Here is a 21,557-nt window from a genome sequence, read left to right as displayed (position 1 = left end):
GCAACATCAGCATTGTTTGCTAATTGTAGAATAAAAATGTAGTATATAATATTTTTGTTTATTAGACTTATCAAATGATGCTTTTAGTCTTAGGGTCCGTTTGGGTTTGCGATTTCAAAAAGTGCGATTTAAAATAACGATTTTAAAATGTGCGATTTGAAAAAAGTGATTTTTAAAAACGCAGTTAAGCGTTTGGCAAAATCACAGTTTAGCCTTTAAAATCGCGAATTTACCTTTTAAAATTCTGTGTTTTCAAAAAAGCATCATCTTATCTGCGATTTGAAAAAGCAGATTTTCTGCGTTTTCAAATCGCAATTTTTAAAAACGCAGTTCCCAAACGATCTATATTCTGCGATTTGGTTTAAAATCGCACTTATTGTTTATGAAATCGCAATCCCAAACGCACCCTTACTATGGTAGTCTAAAGTTAAGTTGATAGAAACGTATATGGGGAAAAAACTATAGAGTACGTTAAGGTTCAAACTCAAGAATTCAGCTCTGATATCATGTATTATATTATCACTTGTTCCAAAAGCTTAAGTTGATAGGAATTATATATTTAATCATTTAATTAATACTTTAACACTCTCTATCACGTGTGGGACTAGACAACACGTGAACTATTTTAATCGAAATGGGAAGGCAATGTTCGAAATCAAGACATTTACTCTAATACCATGTTAAATTATCATTTATCCTAAAAACTTAAACTGATAAGAAATTATGAATTTGATCATTTAATTAATATTTTAACTCCATATTAAATTAACATCTATCCAAAAGCTTAAGCGGATAGAAAAAAATAAATTTAATTATTTAAATTAATATTTTAACATGCTTATGAATAGATACAAAGAAGGAATCGCTAAATTAAATATAGATGCCCAGCAGTGGCATCTACTCAATGCAAACTTGTTTATCTCTTATCCACCACCCTCCCAAAGAGATTGAAGGTCAAAGAATGAGAGGCCCTTATGCTGAATTCTTGCTTCTATTTGGGCTCTATGTACCGCAACTATAGTTGGTTTCGCTTTCAATTTGAGTAATTCTGAGGTCACATGCATTGAGGAAGAAAGACAAGCACTCCTCAAATTCAAACAAGGTGCGCCTTGAAGATTATTGCCATATGTTGTCTTCTTCGGGCAGTCACGAAGATTGCTGCAAATGGAAAGGAATTGAATGCAGCAACCCAATGGGTCATGTTGCCAAGCTTGACCTCCGAGGAAAGGTTTCCTATGGAATCATGGAACCTCAGCTAACAGGTGAGATAAGCTCTTCATTACTTGGATTGCAGCATTTGACTTACATCCTACATAAATATAAGATTATTAATTATACACTATATGCTGTAGTTATATATTTACATACTACTAAGTATGTATAATATATCGTATAAGTAATAATCTAAGCATGTTAATCTTTATAACTAATTAAATATATAACATATAACCTAGTTATTTATCCTTACATATTAACTATAGTCTATAATTATGTACTTAAAAGTAATTATCCTATGCAAAATGTAAATATATAACATATGATAGGATTACTAGCTAGTGCTTATATATTAACTAGTCAGTAGTTACATACTATATACTATAGTCACTATTGTATAGTATGTGCTCTAGTTTTTTTCTTTTTTTCTTTTTTGGCATTAGTAAGTATAATAGTAATTAGTAATTAGTAGTGTTATATATACTAGTAAGTAGTAACCATGAGAAAATGGGAACCAAAATGTTAAATGATTTCAAGTCCTTAATTTCTTCACTTAAATTCATAATGATATTATTGATCGTGAAATTGATCACTGGCTCTGGTGCCTTTCAGTGTTAGAAGCAACCTCTGACATTGGCTTAATTAGTCCCCACTTTCAAGAGTAGAATGATGACCAGAGAGCATCCATAAAAGTTGAGGATTGCATGTTGGGCTGGAAAGTTGTTTCCCACTTCTCCGATTCATGGCCAATAACATGATTAATATTGCTAGAATAAAATATAATAATAATATAATTCAGGAAGTTCGATCTACCTTATGAATACATCTATATTTAATTTAGCAATTCCTTCTTTGTATCTATTCATAAGTATGTTAAAATATATTAGTATACTAATATAGAGTGCAATTTTCACAAAATTCTAAGCTAATTATATTCGAGCTAGCTTTATGTTCTAATTATCATCTTGTTTATATATATATATATAATGGCTTTAGGTTGCATAACCTGCGTTTAATACATTTACTTTCTCGGTTTAGATCAGTCTAATAAACTCTTAAAGCTGATCAATGATCATTTTTTATCAGCTTTTTCTAACTCTATGATTGCAACTTATTAAAGGATTTATAGGCTAGTCATAAACTCCTCGAATAATGCTAAAAGTCTCTCTTATATCCCTTCAAAAATGATTTGACTTTTAAAATCACCATTAGACATGTGATTAATTATTATTGAATTTTGATCAAATAATAATTTTAAAAGTCATCTCATTTTTTGAAGGACACAAAAGAGACTTTTAACATCGCCTCTAAGTAGAAATTGGGCAAGGCCAATCAATCCCGAGTAGGGATTTTTATTTTACAACCTGGTATATCTTTACAATCTCTGAAAGAGAAATATGACTATAATCACATGATAAATAATCACATGATGAATAATGTTTTTAAGTATAAAATCGACCTAGCTATGATCTTGAATAGTCTACATGTACTTATGCATGCCAATGGATGAACCATCCTCAAATGGCCAAAAATAACAATAATAATAATTGTAAGGGTGGACAAACCACTTCCACTAGTCATAAGAGTAGTTCGGTCGCCCTCAAATATGGGCGAAGGATGTGATCGAACCACTCCCAAATGTCCAAAAAAAAAAAAATTGAGGGAGTAGTTGAATCATCCCTAATGACAATGGCCAAAAATAACGATAATAATAATTGTAGAGGAATGCTAAGCATCCAAACACTTGTTTTCAAAATTTAGTTCCAAACTAATGTGTCACAATCCCATGAGATCTATCATTTTGGGAACCACAATCTCATAGGATTGTGACATATCAGTTTGGAACCAAATTCTGGAAAAAAAAGTGTTGGGATGTCTAGCATTTCTCATAATTGTAAGGGTGGACAAACCACCTCCAATAGCCATGAAAGTGGTTCGGTTACGTTAAGATATGGCCGAAAGATGTGGTTCAACCACTCCCAAATGTCCTAAAAATAAAAAATTAATTAATTAATTAAAAAAAAAAAAAAGAAAAAAAAAAAAGAAAAGGGTGAGGGGTTGTCGAATCACCTTTAATAAGCAGGGGGTGGTTTAATCACTTCTAGATATGACTGAAAGGGGTAGTCGAACCATATCCTCCATTTGGCTAAAGCGGGTGGCCAAGCCACCTCCATTTGGCTAAGAGTCACCCCCTCTTCCACCATTTTTTTAAAAAAAAAAAAAAAAAAAAAAAAAAAAAAAAAAAAAAAAACTAGTTTTTCTTTTCTTTTCCTTTTTTTATGAATTTACAGGAATATTTTTGTCTTATTGAAAAATTTTAAAGGTCATTTTTTCTTTTTTGCGCAACAAAAGGGGTACATCGCAAATTTTTTGTAGATTGGGGAGGAGGGCATTGATGCAATCTTTAGTTCGTGTGAGATACTATAAATTGGGTTAGTTTGAGAGAGGTATATATATTTTTTCCATTAAAAAATTTATTACTATTGCTTTGTTAGCAATTTTTTTTTAAAGTAGTCAAGCATAGCTTTTATTAGTGGATTAACTTAAGCACATCGCTCAATAAAGATAAAATAAAAAATACAATGAGAAACTTCTTCAAGAAGAACATGTTCCTCGTTAAGAGAAAGCGCTTCTTCCACAAGATAGTGAGCCGCTCCATTTATGTTTCATCTAACATGATTGACCTTCCACTGTTACAGATATCTTAAGACCCCTCTAGCATCCACAATTAGATGGTTGTATATGCTCCACTTCCTATCATCTTAGTTTTTGCAGTGCATGTACCACTTGGAGAGTGTCACCTAGGTCTAACTCTACCCATTGTAGCCCAAATTAGCTCTCTACTAAATATAACGGCTCCCAAAGCTGACGTGGCTTCTGCAACAAGAAGTCAATGGTATATAATCCTCTGCATATTTAGTGTGAATTCAATTATTCTTTGTCCAATTTGTTTTCTTACCAAAATATTCCAACGCACTTGCTCAAAAGGGGGCAAGTTGAAACAGGATGCTGAAATAATCTTAAGGACTTAGAGAACTAGTAACAGATACCCAACCATTTTTCCTAAATTTAAGGAATAAAACTTTTTTTTGGTTCTCTATCTAAAAACACTCCACAATAACTTCCCTTAATTTTACCTTAAACAATTAAAATATTATTTTTACTTTTACTTGTTTCTTTCTTTATTATTTCTTTTCTTTTCTCACAATCTCTCTCTCCATCGTCTCCCTCCTTCTAACTTCTCTCTCTCATCTCTGTCTTCGTCTCTTTCTCTTTTTTTCTTTGTAAATTTTCTTCGTCTTTGTCACTTCCTCTTTGACACCAACCGCAGAGTGAACATTTATAAAGCCTTTGGTTATGGTTTTGGGTCTTCTTGAATTTAGGGGATCAGAGTATGTATGCAAGTGTTGGTGTTATTCGGTTCATCCTTTTTTCTTTTCTCAACTCTCTTTCTCGAAACTGTCTACGTTGTTGATGTTATTGGGTTGTTTAATGCTGATTTTCTTTGGGTTGAATTTTTGGGGTGTTTATGACTTGATCTTTTCTTTCAGTGTTTATGACTTGAATTTTTAGGGTGCGCAAGAAGAAAGGGAATGAGCTAGTGCTATAGCCGTTGTTCAAGAATGGCTTTTGTTCAATCTATTGGAGTTTCATGGCTTGCTCCCCTCGGTAGCAAAAGAAAGAAGAAGAAGAAAGTGGGAGATGGGAGAGGAGAGAGGAGAGAGAGCCTTGCCGTGAAGGACAGAGAGACTTAAAAACGGATTTTTTTCATTAAAAAAAGTGATTGGGAAGCTACAATATTACCCAAGTACCCAACCCAACCAAAAAAATGAAAATTTGGAGTACGGTAATTTTTGTGAGTTTTTGTAAAAATTTTCCTATATATAGATAAGGGAACCAATATAGAGAGACTACTACTTGTGCTATTAGAAAACATATCATTTATGAAGAAACATAATTATTGAAATATTGAATGGATATATGTTATCATTACATTTCCAAAAAAAAATTAAAAAAATGTATATATGTTAGCCTTCTCTCTCTTTCATTTAAAATTTGAAGAAATGGGAAAGCGAAATAGGAAAATAATATATACACTTACTGTTTAGACACGTCCCAATGTGCTCATGACAATACCGGCCATACAAATGTTTATAATATATATATATATTAAACATTTGTATGGTATGGTAGAATATATCCAAAATCCACAATATATGTCTGCTTCACACGATGAACGAAAATTTGGAAATAATTATAGAGTTAGTTGATCAGATTTAGAAGTTAAAACTGATCAACCCCAATATTCCTACATATGTTTACTTAATTATGAAAAACATGGTAATTAATTCTTTTGATAAAAACATTTTAAATTAAACGGTGTTTTTTATTTTTATTGAAAAGAAGTTTTGTTATTGAACCTACTGGATCGTGAACTCTATCTCAAACAAAAACTTTATTTAAAGAGCCGAATCGCACGTGAAGTCTCAAGCAAAAATATAAATTGAACACCTGTAGATCGATCGTTGTACCAAAAAAATCTACGTCGACCATGACATCTTTCTTCCCACTTACTGCTGGGCAGCCTGGGCCTATCATTGCTCCAGTGCTACGTTGACATTATTGAACCAAAGACTGATGTGTCAGACATGGGGGTGACACGTCGCTGATGTCGATCGGTTTATGCGTGCCAGCGTTCACTGATTTGTTTTTTCTACAAAACATATATATATATATATATGTAGCTAGAGAAAACGTGACTCGTCCACCCATGCATTTGTCAAGAAAAGCATGAATTATATAGCACATATTTATTCAAAAGCAGCTACGATTATATTTATCACTAACAATCCCATTGCTGGTAAATAATTGATATATCACGTTATTCCCAAAAGTAAGGACTTGAATTTAGAGAAAAAGAAAATAAAACATATCAATTTTATGGTGAAAATGATCGACTTTATATTTGGATTGCTATACAACAACTGAACAACGAAAGAAATGAAGAAATGTGGGGAAAAAAAAACTAAAAAAAAAAAAAAGTACTTTTAAGAGAAATTCTGATCCTTTCCTTTTAGGTTTTCCAATTTTTTTTACATTGAAATCTCAACTTTCAAATAGATAAAATTAAGATCTGTAATTGGAATATTTGCACATCTTACTTGGAATATTTATATATCAATTAAGAACTCTATTAATTAAGCTTCTCCAACTTGATATGTAAAAAAGTTTAATTTTTTAAGTGATCGAGTAGTTTGAATTGGGTTTTAAACATTATTAAAACTGTTATTTTGATTAATGAACGATAAAGAATAATGTTATATCAATTGATTCCATTATAACATGAAAAATACTAGAAACTTTAAAATATTTTGTTTAAATGTAAAGACTAGACTTGTAAATTTGAGAAATAATTTTGAAGTAACTCTCCTCTTATTTGGAAAAGCAAATTAAAGAATGTATTAGATGTTACCTGCAAAGAAAAAAATAACTCCAAAATATTGAAAGACATTAATTGGACCTCCGATACCTTTTTTTTTTTTTTTTTTTTGGGGGGGGGAGTTTGGAATAAAATAATATTCATGTTGGCTTTTAGATAAACCGTATTAAAATATATATAATACTATTTTATATTATTTAATTATTAGTCCCGCTCTTACATGATCAAGATTTAGCTCCACCACTATGAGTGGTGATGTAGTCAGGAATCCACATGCAATTTACTACGCTTTAACTGCATGCGTGCATGGGTAATTAATGATTAAAGAAATCCCAATGTTGAGCAGGAAATTATTTATAACTACTACTTTCCTCGCCGACCAATTCGTTATATTTCTTAAACTATGATTTTCTTTTTTAAATTCATTTCTTGAATCAGTCATCGGGTGATCGATTGAGATAATAGGTAGAGAGACACACCATAGTGTGGATTTCACACCTTCAAGTTCAATTAAGCACATTGTAATACATGAAAAACCAGAAACATGAAGAAAAGAGTAGAAAGATAAGGCTTATTCAGCTGCTGTACGTGGTTGAGAGTACTTTATAAGCTACACAACCAGTGCGACCTGGCCTTATTGGCATACAAACTTGGATAAGCTAGATATTACTTCGACACCCACATGCATAGAGATAGCATAGGCCGACCAAGGATTTGTCTAATTTTGGTTGGTTTCTGTTTCGCCAGCACCACCGTGTCCTGCAGGGGGATGATGTCCACCATGTCCTCCTCCGCCATGTCCACCATGTCCGCCATGTCCACCGCCATATCCACCTCCCCCATGCCCATACTTGGCCTCCTCCACCGCGTCAGTTTGGACATTTCCACCATGACCAGGGGGACCATGTCCACCATGACCACCATGTCCATATCCACCATGTCCGCCATGTCCATATCCCCCATGTCCACCACCATGTCCACCGCCATGTCCATATCCCCCATGCCCATACTTGGCCTCCTCCACAGCGTCAGTTTGGACATTTTCTTCTATAAAAAAAACAAAAAAATTGAGTTGAACAAGTTAAGTCACAACGTACATGCATGGCTAAGGTAAACTATAATTATACTGGAAATTAATGCATTTCTAAAACGTGAGTGCTTACATAAACCTCATGAAACACGTAAAAATGATGTTCGATCCCTATTTTTGTAAAATAAATGTCGCTATTATATATGGACCATGTTGGAGAGGATTATTGGCAGTCTATGGTAATTGCTACAACGAGCCTCGCTTGCAATTATGCAAGTTTAAGTTTTCACGACAAGTTAATTAACGTTTGTACGTACAGGGTTTAAAGGGCATTAATTTTAATGATGTGCACCTTTGAGACGAGCCTAAAACACCAAGTACTTTAGAATAACAAGCTAGAGGGCATATATATATTTAACTCAAGAAAGTAAAGAAACTCACCGGTTTGAGCGGCCTCAGCAAGCTCACGGGCTGAGACATCAGTGGAGATGAGAAGCACAACAGCAAAGACAAGACCAAGGAGAAGAAAAGTTTTTGAGTAACCCATTTTTCTATCAACAACGAAGAGGACTGGAGACAATGCACGTACCAGTGAAGGATGAGTTACGGCATTGTCGCTCTCCTTATTTATAGACGAGTCTTTAGATAGAAAGAGAGAGAGAGGTAGGCTGGTAGGCTGGTAGGCGGCAAAAGTTTGCTTGTTTTTTATGATACTAATAGGATCAGTACTGTGCAAAGTGATGAATATTTCATTTACCAAAAGGAAATATTGATTACCCAAAAATATCTGAAAATTGGATCTGATCTGTATAATACCATTAATGTTGTCTTTATACAAAGTAGAGGTTTCGTCTAAGATTGAAACTCATGCAGATATGCATGGTACGTGGCCAATCGCTACTCAAAAGGATGTACCCATCTATATCACTTTAACGAGTAATTTTAGTAGTTCGGCATGTGTCATTTTTATTTTTTAAAAAAAATAAAGTTATTTTTAAAATTATTATTTGATTAAAATTTAATAGTGATCAATTACAAGTTTAATTGTGATTTTACAAACTACCTCATTTTTTAAGAAATACAATAAATTTTTTTAGCAATACTCAACTTTAACTTGTCTCCATTCCTAACTAAAGCCTTTGTATGATGAGGTGGTTTAAAAAGAACTATAGGATTTTAATGGTCTAAATTTGTTTTTAAGTTTTTTTTCTTTTTTAATGGGAAAAGAGAGAGTGAAATTAACTCTAGTAAAAAAAGAAATTTTGTGTAATTTCTCTTTCACAGCACCTAAAGTCATATCATTTGTTAATTAGACTTAACAAATGATGCTTTTAGCTAGTCTTGCTATATATGGTAGTTTTTACTTCATTAAATCATCAATTATCAGGTTCAAACTTTAGACAACTGGGTTGGTACAATATTAAATCAATAACTATCTAAAACATTTAAGTGGATAAAAAATTTTAATTATTCTAATTAATATTTTAATGTACTTATGAATAGATATAAAGAAGGAATTGCCAAATTAAATATAGTTGTATTCATACTAATATATAGTTCAATTTTCACCAACTTCTAAGCGCAAATATTCAAGCTAGCTTTATAAATGTTCTAATTATCATCTTATATAATGGCATTAGGTTGCATAACCTGCATTTAATAAGTTTAGTTTCTGCGTTTATAACTGTCTTGACTCTTAAAGCTGATCAATGATCATTTTTTTATCAGCATATTTTAACTCTATGATTGCAACTTATTCAATGAATTATAGGCTAGTCATAAACTTAATTACCATAGTAATGATATTCTTCAAATCATTTATCACACTCATTTTATATCGATTAACGTGTTGTGTTTAAGTAACTTTTCATATCAATAATTAAAAAAAAAAAAAAAAAAAATACCACTTGAAATATACCATATTAATCGTTAAAAAATAAATGTGTGTTTGAGATTGTGATTTCATAAACAATAAGTGTGATTTTAAACCAAATCGCAGAACACAAATCGTTTGGGAACTGCGTTTTTAAAAATTGCGATTTGAAAACGCAAAAAAATCTGTTTTTTCAAATCACTGGTAAGATAGTGTTTTTTTGAAAAACGCAAAATTTAAAAGGTTAATTTGCGATTTTAAAAGCTAAATTGCGATTTTGTCAAATACTTAACTGCGTTTTTAAAAACCACTTTTTTCAAATCGCACATTTTAAAATTGTTATTTTAAATCGTACTTTTTGGAATTACAAATCTAAACCGACCCTAAGTGCGATAAATAAGTATAAAAAATAGTACTGCTCAACAATTATTATTGAATATCGTAAACTCCTCTAAGTAAAAATTGGGAAAGGTCAATTAATCCCTAGCTAGTTGGGATTTTTATTTAACAACCCGTGTATCTTTACAATCTCTTTCTCAAAGAGAAATATAGGGCTTGTTTGTCGAGCAACAATACAGAATAGCAACTGTTCATGTATCTTCTTCTTTTTTTTTCATTTTTTCATATTTTTCACTATTAATCAACATCAAAACATTCCCACTTTTTATATCACATCAATAATTTTTTATTACTATTCAAATAAAAAAATTCACTACAATACAAAATTTTTTCACTTTTTTATACAAATTGTTTTTATTTTATATCACATCATTTTTTTTTACTAATTCCAAAACTAACAACCCACTATTCTGTTTTGTATATGTCTTTGTCAAACAAGCTCATAACTCTATAATCACATGATAAATAATGGCTTTACATATAAAATCAAAACCCTATCTATCTATGATTTTGACTAGTCCATAACCCGTGTATCTTTACAATCTCCTTCTCAAAGAGAAATATAACTCTATAATCACATGATAAATAATGGCTTTACATATAAAATCAAAACCTATATATATATATATATTATCTTCCTGGATGATGCTTTAACTCCACTGACCCAACTCTTAAGAAAAACGACAGAATAGTAGGGTATGGAATGTTCTGGTGGTATATATAGTAATCAAAACCACCGACAATAGGTTTGAAATGGATAATACCAGTTTGATTTTTTTGCAAAAGCAAATCTGAAAAGATATCGTATATGGCCACAATTAAAGAAGTTTGGGGATAACTGGATAAGAGACCATTATCAATTTATATCATGAGCTGCCGCGTTGCCTCATCTCACTTTATGGTTTGTCGTTTTTCTATCAATCCGGTACCAAATACGTTTTCGACTTCTATATAATTTCTTCACAATTATAATTTCTTTACAATTTCAATTATGTAAATTAATAATTTTTTTTTTTTTTTTATCTACATGAGTCCTACCTATTCAATAATTAATATTAAAAAAAAATTAAAGTTATTCAGAAATTATAAATGCATCATATCTCGATACAAAATAGATATTTACCTCGTAGCATCGCTGATTCTTCATTTCTTTGTGGCGATAGATAAAATACCCAGTGAAAAGTGCAAATCTTTAATTCATTTTTTATTTTTCCACAAAATCTAATAGATTATTTATTCTATTATCTATGTACATTCTTTTAAATATTAAAAAAAATTATATTTAGCCCTTAGTTTTTTTATCTCATTTGAATTTATTCCTTGAGTTTCTAATCTCAAGAATATAGTTCTTAAGTTTTGTCAATATTTGAAATAGGTCTCTTAATCACTTTTCTGTCAAAATGAATAGTTTATCATATGTCACGTATATCTCAATTGACTTGCTAACGTTCATATCAACACCTAATATCAATGTCATATCATTAAGGGTCAAATCATCCACACAAAAAACAAAACAAAACAAAACAAATGACCCAACTCCCAAAAAAAAAAAAACCTTCTTTTTCATCTTAATCCTCTATATTTGTAGCGTTAGCGGAAAAACTATTAACTTTAATGCTGAAATAGACTATATATGGCGTGTAAAATAAGACACGTGACAAATAAAAAATTGTTAACTTTGACAGTAAAGTAATAAAGGGACCAACCAACTTAAAACTTAAGTAAAACTTAAAGATTTTATTCTCTTAAAATTAAAAACCAATGACTAAATTTAAATAAGATGAAAAAATGTTAAATATATTTTTTTTTTCTTTATAAATGTTATTCTTATTTTTTATTTTTATTAAATTTTTGCAAACACTTTTTTTCGATGAATAAAAAAAAAAAATAAGATATCTCAAATTAAAACACTTTCATCTGCAATAAGATATCTCAAAACACCATTGTGGAAGATCTTTGATCTTTTTCACTCACTGAGCTTGAAGCTTCTTTCAGCATTTCCAAGCGTCCACCAAAACCAGTACCAAGCAATATCCTATCTTGATCTATTGGGTTAATTTGCAGTGTTTGATTTTGGGATTTTCTCAGAGAGAGAATTTGGAGAGAGGAATGTGAGAATCAGAGAGAGAGAGAGCGAGAGATGGGAGCGAACTAATAATAATTTTAAAAAAAAAAAAAAAAAAAAAAAATTGAATTCACTACAGTAAAATTTTCTATATATGTAAAAGTTTAACTCTACTTTAAAACATTTATTAAAAAATAAAATGACCCATAATAATTAAAAAATATAACTATTATAATCAGTCAAATAAAGAGGCTGGAGCTATCATCTCACTTTACGTAATGGGCCATGGCACATCAATTGATGAGCTCTTTTTACTTGCTTGCTGACTGGTCGTTTACTTCCCGGAAAATGACTCCTGCATGTGCAGAGTCGTAGAAATATGGGGTGCACAATAGTTGCGCCACTCACTCCTCCTCTTACTTCCTTTGGAACGTAGAAAAAACGAAGGCAAAACCTATTTTTACTCCTTTATTTTTCTCTTCGTCATTTCTTCCCAAATCGAAATAAACTTGAAAAATTATCACAACAGGTCGATCCATACTTGTAATTCTGATCATCTTGCACAGTTGCACACGTCCCTCCTTACGTCATTGGGAGACAAAATAATGTATAATATAATCTTTCTCCAAAGTTTGTCCTTCTACTACTTTCCTCATATGGTTAGGTACAGCACATTGGAACATCGTTTATACTTTACTTATTTATCACGATGAATTTTAAATTGTCTAACCATTTATTCGGATATATAAATTTCTTTTTAATTTTTTTTACGTGTCCCACTAAAAAATTATCCACAATGGATATCATATCGATTTTTTAAACATCACGTCATCCCTACAACTACATCACTTTATTCTAAAAAGTGATTCAATTCACAAGTTGTAGGTACTATCAGCTCTCCAAAACTCTATTGTTACTTAAGATTGGAGGATTTCTTCCATAATTCTGAGAACATTAGGGTTCATCCCAACTTGTTTCTCTTGAAAAGCTCAAAAAATCGTAAGAAGTGCAAACTGTAAAAAGTGTAAACTTCTATGCCTTTTATGTGGCACATTAGGCCGCAATCAAATTTAGTTCCTATTGTAAGTGGTAAAGAACCCTCCTCTTGAGGCACATCTTCCCACCTGGTTTTATTGCTTTCCCCTTTTTTTATTCCAAAGTATCTATAAAAAATAAAAATAATAATAAAAAATGCTACAGTTTTACCCAATATATAAAGAATCAAAAGAGCTTTTCTATCAATTATTTTAATACAAAATATTACTTTTTTCTCTTTCATCTCTTATCTCATTGCCTTTTATTGGAAATTAGTTGAAATTCTGTAAAAAATGTGAGGGTAGGTAAAAACTTATATTTGTGAAGTGTGTATTTTGATATGTAAACAAAAAGTAATTTTATATCTTAAATTTTTTTTAAAAAAAAAAAAAATCAAAGAAAAAGAGTGGCCGCATTTGAGCCCTGTTTAGTAATCCCTTCCCCCTCCTCCTTCCCTGATGCGCACTGACAGGACAAGCTTTTGGCAGGAGGGCTAAAAATATTCAGCCAACTTTTTCATGATAGGACAAGCTTTTTTCCCGTTTTACCCCTGTACACAACCGGTTATATTGCACAATTTTTTTTCCTGCCGGGGGTAGAATGGGTAAAACAAAATAAGCTTTTTTTTTTACCTATTTTACCCCTGTATACGACTATTTAAGCTGCTGAAAAAAAATTTCATGTCAGGGGTAAAATGAAAAAAAAAAAAAAAAAAAAAAAAAAAGGGTTGTCCTATCTTAGAAAATGGCTGGCCAAAAACCTGCACTGTCAGTGCGCATCAGGAAGGGAGAGGGGAAAGGGGATTACTAACCGGGGCCTCGGTAAACTCCCCTTTCCTTTCCTCCCCTTTTTTTTCTTTTTCTAAAAAATAAAAACATAAACTCCAAAACATTCTAAATTTTTTTCATTTTTCATATCATATCAATCATTTTTTATTACTATTAAAAAAAAAAAAAATTACAAACTACTTTTTAACTTTTTATCACGTGAATCATGTTTATTACTTAAAAATAAATAAATAAAAATTCTCCGACCATGTTTTTCAAACTTGGGATGGGCCACTGACATGAATGATATCAGAATGGGCCATTATTCAAGAACAGGGGCTTTGAATCGGGACATTATCTGTCATTTCTCACGAGTTCTTTTGTTCTGATCAGTCTAGGCATGATTACGTACCATCTGACATCATTTATTGTCTGTGACATTAAATGTCTACATACACCGACTGCTCCAGCGTACGAGTGTCTTCATTTTTGACAGAGACGTGTGATTGCCACGGAAATTGTCGGCATAGACGTGTAGCTGTGATTGACATAGATTTGCAATTCTCTGTAATAATAATAATAATAATAATTATTACTATAGACATATGTTACCTATTCAACGTAAGTCTCGTAACAATTACACCATTCTGGCACACAACACACGATAATATTACGAGGAATATATATATATATATATATTTTTTTAACCCCTATACTTCTATTCAAATTAATATGACTTTTAAAATTATTATTAAATTAAAATTTAATAAAAATTTATCATATATATAATAATAGTTTTAAAAGTCACATCAATTTCAAGAAGATTAGATATTTCATTAATCGAATATCACAAGCGTAAAGCTCTTATTTCACAAGAAATAAAACTTTGCAAAATCATACTCACATACTATGAGGTTACATAGTCATAGATAGAAACAAAATTCTTATAATAAAGTATTATCTATGACTTTCATCTTCTGCTAATCCATGTACAAAAAAAGTTAAAGGGTAAATCTACTCCAAGTAGACTAGATCTAAGCCAATGGTAGCCAAATATCCTAAAAATTTATTTAAACCGACCGTGAGAGATAACCCTTCACACCGAACTATTCAAGCAGTGAAAAATAACCTCTCACACCTGACTAACCTTCATCTCATAGATTGTACATGATGGTAGATCTAAAGAAAATAAAAAAAAAAAAAAAAAAAAAAAAAAAAAAAAAAAAAACTCTTACTCAAAGCAAAAACACAGCCAGCAAACAGCAACATCGGTCAGGGAAGATATGAACGGCACAACATGGAAGTAGATGGACATAGGCGTAGCACAGAGGCTAAAATTATTGATCTGGTTGAAAAACACCTACAAATAAAAGAAAAAACCAAAATAGAAAATGAAGTAAAAGTGGAAATGAAGAGTAGGTGGAAGCAAATCTACTCACTCATCTTCTCATATCTGTTTTTTTCAAGGATGAAGTCTAGGGCCGGCTCTCAACTCAATGCATACAATGTAAAAGTCTACTTATCACATAAATATCTCATAAATATTTTACGAAATTGATATTGTAAGATCTAGTAATTAACCATTATATATATATAAAATAAGGGTTATTCAATCCAATAATTACTAGATTTTGTCATGTAGCTTTATAAAATTTTTGTAGAATGTTTGTGCGATATATATATATATATATTACTCGAATTCTTTATATATAATATTACTCGATTTCTTTAATATTTTAATGGTACGTTATGGATGAAACTAATCCATATTTTTATCTTCAAAATTCGAATTAAGCTGGCCCGAAATACTGTATGGATGTAGAAAGGACTAACAATAATTAAATATGACAAGAAGCAAACAAGACTGTATGCCAACATAAAAGGTAAAATTATTGACCACAGGGGCGGAGCTAGAAGTTCTTATAAGCAGGGGTTGGTGGTAAAAAAAAATTATTGGTAGGAGCTAATAGGCTAAATTTTTAGTTTTTTAGCTTATATATATATATATTTTTTTTTTTTTGAGATTTTTTTTTTAACCTAAGAAAATTTTTTTTTCAAGAAAATTGGGGGGGGGCCATGGCCCTGCCAGGCCCCCCTCCCTCCGTCTCTGATTGACCACATGCTTGGATGCAAATAGAAGTTCATATCGATGCCAAAAAAAAAAAAAAAAAAAGGTATCAACGTCATGATGTTAGATGGTGGGATGCTGCTTAATAGATTTTGAGATTTAAGGCAATAAATTTAATTTAAATTAAGTTATTTTTTATATATAAATATTAACTAAATGAAATTAATATTATTTTTATTTAAAAAAAAAAAAAATACTAGAACTCATCTATGCTACAAAGCATTTAGTTTCAACGTACACACGAATGACATAGTTTGTGTTAAGCCTTTATGTAAAATTTAATTAATTTGTTCAAAACAAATTTTACTTTATTTTAAACATTATTTTAATGAACAAACTTAATTAACCGGCATGTTGATTTTAAGTTTAGGCGATCAATTATGAGTTTAGTTATTTCTCTAAGAGTGTTATTAATGTGACTTTTAATTATTTTTCTTCATTTTCCTTTAATTGAGGTCGCAATATCTTATGATTCAATTCTTTGTAATTATTTTTTTTACCATAACTAGAGTTTTAATTAAGACAAATCGACATGTTTACTAGCTTATAAATTAGTTTAATTATTTAATAACTAACATGGGAAGACGCAAGACATATTTTGTCACATTAATTTATAAAAAATAAAAATAAAAATTGTTGCCAAGGAAATAATACATCTTATAGCACTCTTACAGTTATTTATCTACTTCATCTTCATGTATGGCACATCAAGTACTGATGAGGTCTTTTAATTCGGAAAAAGAAAATAGTGATGAGCTATTTTTCCTATTCTTTGCTGACTGGTCGTTTTACCAGCTTCCTTTGGCTTTTCAACGTATAAAAAACGAAGACAATATTAAAAGTTAAGAAATGGAGCCCATTTTTAGTCCTTTCCTTTTCGATCTCTTCGTCGTGTCTTCCAAAGTCCAAATAAACTTGAAAATTTATCAGCATTCACATTGCTTAGCAAACTTTTCTTCATTTTAGTTAAAAATAAATAAAAAATAATAATTCATCTTGTTTTTTTAACTACTCATTTTTTTCAAAATAATTACTACACCTCGGTCTTTATTTTATCTATTTAAATATTATTTCTTTTTCAAATGACCTACATTTCAAAAGTTGCGTCTTATCAAAAGTGTTTTTTATATATTTACGTTTCGTGCGTGAGCTGTAATGCTCACCTAATTAGAATTTAATAGGATAGCAGCTCCCTAATTTTTAAAGTAAAAATATAACTAGCAAAATATAACCAAATTAAATAGCCTTGTACTCATCTTGCACACGTCTTGAGTCATTGGGACATAAAAAAAAATTGGACACTTTCCCCAAAGTTTGACTCCGGACCATGTTCTTTGTTTGAGCCTTGGCATGATTACGTCTCATCTTACATCATTTTTATTGTCCTTAGAGAATAATAGGAGTAGCTTTCTTAACTCTCATTATATCTTTATTATTTTTTATGTAACATTTATTTAGAGGAATATTTAAACAGTATAAAAAAAATAATTATAAGAAAAGTTAGATATTGTAAAATTTATTTGAATAAAAAAATAAAAAATAATTTAGTTATCTAAATTTAAAAAATATTTAAAGGAAGTTGCTTGTGCTCTACCTATAAATGACTATTTCAATGGTTGAAACACCGGTGTTATTTTATTTTATTTTGACATTGACGTGTTGATATGATTGATAACAAGTCATGAGTGATACTGAATTCCTAGGGTATATAAGAGAGAGCATCACCATGGCTTATCTACATTTCTGTGCAAGATAGCTAATTAAAATTTATTTATTTATTTATTTTTAAAGTTTAGCTAACGGCTTTTTAAAACTTACACCTAACCATTTGTCTAAAATTTTTTTTATTAAAATAATATTTTAAAAAAAATCATTTTTATTAAAAACTCATCTCCCCTAAAAATACCAAATGAAACCAAATCATCATTTTCTTCTCGACCTATAAATCTCCGTCTCAACCACGCCCGTCATTGTGGGTCTAGCCAATGGGTCAGGCCGATGAGAGTAGGCCAGTCTAACTACACCCTCCTCATATTTCCCTCATCAGATTTACCCTCAAGCCTCGCATTAGCCACCGCTAAAAACCCATGTGCTCTATGTAAACTCCAAATTTATTCTCCACTTAAGTAGCTGGTAATGTTAAAATATTGATTAAATGATTAAATTTATATATATTTTTTTAATAAATTTAAGCTTTTAAAATAAATAGTAATTTAACATGGTATCAAAGTCGAAGGTCTTGAATTCGAACCTTGATTCTGTCATTTACATCCCATTTCAATTAAATATTTCATATGTTAGGCATTGCCTATTAAAAATTGAGTTTGAGCCCACATGTGAAGGGGAGTGTTAAAGTACTTGATTAAATGATTAAATTTACATATTCCTATAGACTTAAACTTTTAAGATAAATGGCAATTTAACAGCTAATCCCAACTTTCCCACCTATATATATAGTATCTTTCTTAATTAGTCCTCTTCCTCTAGCCACTTCAAGAATCACAGCTTCATAGCTTAACACATCAATTTTTTCTGTCCCCGTTAGTAGATACTCAGGAGCCAAATAGCCCACCGAATCTCCTTCAAGAACAGTAGAACACCGTGAAAGTCGTGGCCTTCAATTAGTAACGAGATCGCTCAACCATCACGCCTGCACTGAGGATGTGTTCAAGAGAGCCTTCACAGCGAGCAAAATGAGGAAAAATGTTAAACAAAGAGAGAAAGTCCCATAACATTACTTTACGAGATATTTGTGCGATGTTTACGTGGTATATAACATTACTCTTATCTTTTTTGAGGTTAGTTTTGATATAACAGATCAAATTGTTATTTTCCTTGTTCACTAATAAATCGACAAATTAAACTCACGTCTTTATAATCAATTCAATCCCCCAGTCCAACTGAGGGCAAACGCTTATGAAAAGAAATGTGAACTTTTTGTATGTTGTACGCTTACTTTTTTTTGAAACATTTTTAATTATGTTGGTCGATAAAGACGGAATTGTTAAAGCTAATGCGTAACGTGGTTTCCCCTTAGCATAAACTATTATGCATGTATAAAGTAAATGAATTATAGGTATTTTAAAAAAAGAAAATGTAGAGTTAATATATACATATATGAATTATAGCTATTTAAAAAAAAATATCAGGGCAATATTTGAAATGTAAAGTTAATATATCCATACATAGATATCTTTCTAACCTCTTTCGAATGTTCATAACAGGGCTTTGAACTTAACAATTAGACCTTATTAGCGATATCTATCGGACTGGGATGTGTCAACATGCCCACACCATCCATTTTGTTAATTGCATTGTTAAGGGAACTCTTATCTTTTTTACGTTGGTGCAAGTATTCTAAGTCCCTTAATCAAAGAACCATCAAGCTTCAAACCTTCATCCTCGAGGCTTAACAGCCAGCTTCAACCAATCTATTTCGCTCCTCCGCCCACATGTCTCCATCATCTTCGCTGGCTTATGCTTCATCCACCACGTGCAACCCAAGCGTCATCTTGGCACGCGTGGGCTACACTCGCCGATGCCATTTTTTGTTTCTTGTGGAAGATCTTTTGCTCCCTTTTATTCTCTCATCTTAATCTCCATAGTCGATGTTCCCTATTTTGCCTATAAAGACCTCCAAATCTAAATGCGATGTCCGCTAAGCATCTACTGATGGGCACATTTCTCGTCAGACATTGTGGTAATGCTCCTCTATGATAGTTCTAGTCCAGTCATTATCAGTGATATCCTCCTTGTTGTGACTCCTAAGTTCTCTTGTCATTGTAATAGGCATTTCTTCAAGCAACTCATTTACTGGACTGCCTAAAAAACTGCCATTTTTTATAACCCCTTTTTTGAGCTGTAGGCCAAGAAATTTCTATTAGACCAAGCCAATTATTTGACCCATTCCCTCATGTCAGGTTTTTACTTGCACTGTGCTGTTTGCACTACGGTTTTTATTTGGTACGAAATCCATTATTTTGTATTCTCTCTTCTTTTATTAATGCAATCTCACTTATATAGAAGAAAAAAAAAAAAAAAAAAGGGGAGGTGAGGGGGGGGGGGGTTTCTATTCCTTTTTTTTTTTCTCTCTCTCTCTTCATATGTTGCTTGATCTGGGAAAAGATTGTTTGAGGAAATACGTATTATATAAATCTAATTTTTACCTTGCTTCACTTTTGTTGATTTATAGGCTATGAAAAAAACAAGTTAATTAATGAGATAGAGAGAGAACTATAATAGTCCTAAAATCGCAGTAAAGAAAACAAAGTAAACTACATAGGGGAGAAAAGAAACGAAGAGAAATTACAGTTATAAAATCGTACTAATAATTTATTTTTTTTATATGTCCGCACAAGAGGGGGAGGAGGATTTGAACTAGTAATTTCCGTTTTATAAAGCGTGGTCTCCAGCCGATTGAGCTATCCTTTTAGAACTAATAATTTTCTTCCTTTTTTAGGTTTCATTTTTTGGTTCATAAATGTGCATAGCAAAACCTGGAAAGAGCAAAAAATGAGCAACGTACGTCATATGCACATTTCCATTTCAAAGAGGAACTATTATATGCACATTTTCATTTCAAAGAGGAACTACTTTAGGAATTGGGGTCTTTGGCAATTTTAAAAAAAATTAAAATTTATATACATACGTGTGTGTCTATATATATATATAATGGTTCAATGATTTAGCTTTTTACAGTTGTACATGCATGCCTTTAACAAACTAAAAAACTTTTGTATTTGAAAAAAAATTTCTTTTTAAGGATAATTTTATAGACATTAACTTTTGTATATAGTTATGACTTATGATTTAATATGAAAATAAATTTAAGATTTGTCTGCTTTTATTTTACATAAACATTTGTGCATACACACATAAAAGAACTATATGTATCTATGAATTTATTTATTTACGTAGGTTTAGATTCTACACGTAAAAAATTATGATTCTGCTCTTATCTACAACTATTTCATAAGGGAAATGCTACAATTCCCACCACAATCCCACCCCAATCCCACCAATTCAAAGTAATTTTATTTTTTTATTTAATAAATCAATTTTTAACATTTTAAACATAGGAGCGGTGGGATTGAAGTGGGATGGGGTGGGAATTGTAGCATTTCCCATTTCATAATACTGCCGGGATAATCAATAAGATGCTCTATTAATTTAAGCCTCGGATGCTCCTCTGTTAACCCGATCAGCCATTCTGATGATTCTCTCCTTGTCTTGTAGGCAGGTCGCCGTCCCATCCAACAGTGCAAAAATATGTTTTTGCAATCATCAACATAATATATAATGCAAGAAAAATATTCGTCGGTTGGCTGAAAAAATGAGAAACACATCCACTTATTACCTGAAACGAACAAATGTTAAAATGCTTTTGAGTGTGGCATGGTAATAACATATAAATTTAATTATTTAGTTACTACTCAACACCGGGCGTATCACATCAATTTATATTTTAAGAAAAAAAAATTGTAACAAATTATAAGACCCTTTTGACAATACTCAACAAATAACTATTTAATCCATATTTTTGCGGTGTTTACTCTTGACAAATAAAAAAGAAAAAGAAAAAAATAGACAGAGAGACACCATAGTG

At 31.2% G+C, this 21,557-nt stretch overlaps 1 protein-coding gene across 1 annotated transcript; it reads right to left on the bottom strand.

The window, feature by feature from the left end:
• Nucleotides 1–7,141: 7,141 nt before the first annotated feature.
• LOC133875247 (cold and drought-regulated protein CORA-like) lies at nucleotides 7,142–8,313 on the bottom strand. Its single transcript, XM_062313299.1, has 2 exons — nucleotides 8,127–8,313; nucleotides 7,142–7,702 (listed from the first exon to the last, which is right to left on the bottom strand). The coding sequence occupies exons 1-2, from the start codon at nucleotides 8,230–8,232 to the stop codon at nucleotides 7,374–7,376; spliced, it is 435 nt and encodes a 144-aa protein (XP_062169283.1). The 5' UTR covers nucleotides 8,233–8,313; the 3' UTR covers nucleotides 7,142–7,373.
• Between the last annotated feature and the right edge of the window lie 13,244 nt (nucleotides 8,314–21,557).

The sequence above is a fragment of the Alnus glutinosa genome, chromosome 8, assembly GCF_958979055.1.
Source record: "Alnus glutinosa chromosome 8, dhAlnGlut1.1, whole genome shotgun sequence".
Taxonomy (NCBI): Eukaryota; Viridiplantae; Streptophyta; class Magnoliopsida; order Fagales; family Betulaceae; genus Alnus; species Alnus glutinosa.
Note: the sequence above shows the minus strand (reverse complement) of the source record. Positions and strands in the feature narration are given on the sequence as shown.

Bases quoted from the DNA above. Each gene is read 5' to 3' on its own strand.
- LOC133875247 (XM_062313299.1), bottom strand. From the start codon at position 8,232: ATGGGTTACTCAAAAACTTTTCTTCTCCTTGGTCTTGTCTTTGCTGTT. The intron at 7,703-8,126 runs GTGAGTTTCTTT...TTTTTTTTATAG, and splicing joins TGCTGAGGCCGCTCAAACCG to AAGAAAATGTCCAAACTGAC.